Raw genomic sequence first — 1491 nt, 5'->3', positions numbered from 1 at the left:
CATTATGTCAAAAGAGTCTTCGTACTTCATTTTGTGTGGAAATGCTTTTATCTCCATCACGCAACGTGCCCTCAACTTTGATGGCATTAGATCGAAGCACAATTTGTGGCAAAATCGTCCAAGCAATGCAGAATTGGCTTTACTTGACGCCCAATTGCATCGTCCACAGCATTTCACGTCAGCCTATGAACAAATACAGTGAGCAGATGTTCTCATTATGGAGGCTTAGAAGCAAGGTGACCTTGGCTGCTGCTTCTTGTGTCGGCCTCATAGCTTTATCGTACCTTGCTGTGGTCTCTGGTTTCTATGAATCTATTATTCCCATGCAATTTAGAAACTTCCTCAAAATGGAGAATCATGAAGGCGACCCAATTCAAGTGAGTGCCGGGAGTGCTTAGTACTGTCTCGTTTTTGGTCTCCTGATTAAAAGGGCTTTTCGCTGGATTGAAGCGTATACCAGCAATGGATAGTCCCAAGCATTCAGAACACCGGGAAACTCCATAGTCGTTGCCAGCGTGAATCCCGTGCAATCAAAACATATACTCTGTGAGTACCATAGTGAAATGTTTGTGACGTTTTGAATGCAGTTGAGATCCCCCAATACTTCAACTGGAGAAACAGCGCCACAGGATGTTTCTGTGAGTACTAAGAGACCTCTGCAGGTACCATATTACTTTAGTATTTTTGCTTTAACCAGAAACTGTACTTCATGCACAAATTTTCCAGTTGCCATTATCTGAAATCTGAACTGGGGAGACCATTTGATTAAGCTACTAGGGGGCGCGATGTATGGGTTTTGTTGGTAGGCAGAGGCCGGAGCTCTTGCCTTTGATGTTCATTTCTTCTTGTCTCTAAATGAATATGCAAACTACAGTGCGATTCTTTAAAGTGGTTCATCCAAAAATTGGTCTCGATCGTGCGATAAGTAACGGTGTACTTCTGTTAATTTGTAGCATCGAACAAGTATCGAAAAGGTGTTTGAGAAGGCTGCGATGCTTAACAGGACAGTTATCATCACAACCTTGAACGCCGCTTGGGCTCAGAACAACACAATGATCGATCTGTTTCTCGAGGGTTTTCATCAGGGCAATGGTACTGAGGGCTTGCGTTGACCAAGATGGCTTATTTTATTCCTTTCAGGGAAGAAGTTAAAACTCTAGAATTAGCTAGGCTATTTGTGGAGCATATCTATAGACTGTATGGGCTATTGTCTGGTATTGTTAGTGACCAGGATAGCAAATTTAATAGCCATTTTTGGAGGGCTGTGTTCAAAAGGTTAGAAACTTCATTGAATATGAGCACCACAGATCATCCATAGAGTGATGGTCAAACTGAAAGGGTCAATCAGATCATTGAGGATATGCTTCGAGCATATGTAAGTAAACGGAAAACTAATTGGGAACAGTATTTGCTCATATAAGAATTTGCATATAACAGTGCCAAACATTCAGCTACAAGTTTCAGTCCATTCATGATGATGTATGGATTTCA

The 1491-nt window shown here is 41.7% G+C and overlaps 1 protein-coding gene across 1 annotated transcript; it reads left to right on the top strand.

Annotated features, from left to right (window-relative positions):
• Positions 1–1112, top strand: LOC147890009 (uncharacterized). Its single transcript, XM_087391046.1, has 3 exons — positions 1–377; positions 588–662; positions 954–1112. The coding sequence occupies exons 1-3, from the start codon at positions 42–44 to the stop codon at positions 1110–1112; spliced, it is 570 nt and encodes a 189-aa protein (XP_087247172.1). The 5' UTR covers positions 1–41.
• Positions 1113–1491: the final 379 nt, after the last annotated feature.

The sequence above is a fragment of the Dipteris shenzhenensis genome, chromosome 19 (assembly GCF_047967505.1).
Source record: "Dipteris shenzhenensis isolate YYH24624 ecotype China chromosome 19, Dip_SZ_1.0, whole genome shotgun sequence".
NCBI classification, from domain to species: domain Eukaryota; kingdom Viridiplantae; phylum Streptophyta; class Polypodiopsida; order Gleicheniales; family Dipteridaceae; genus Dipteris; species Dipteris shenzhenensis.
This window is presented reverse-complemented; position numbering and strand designations above follow the sequence as displayed.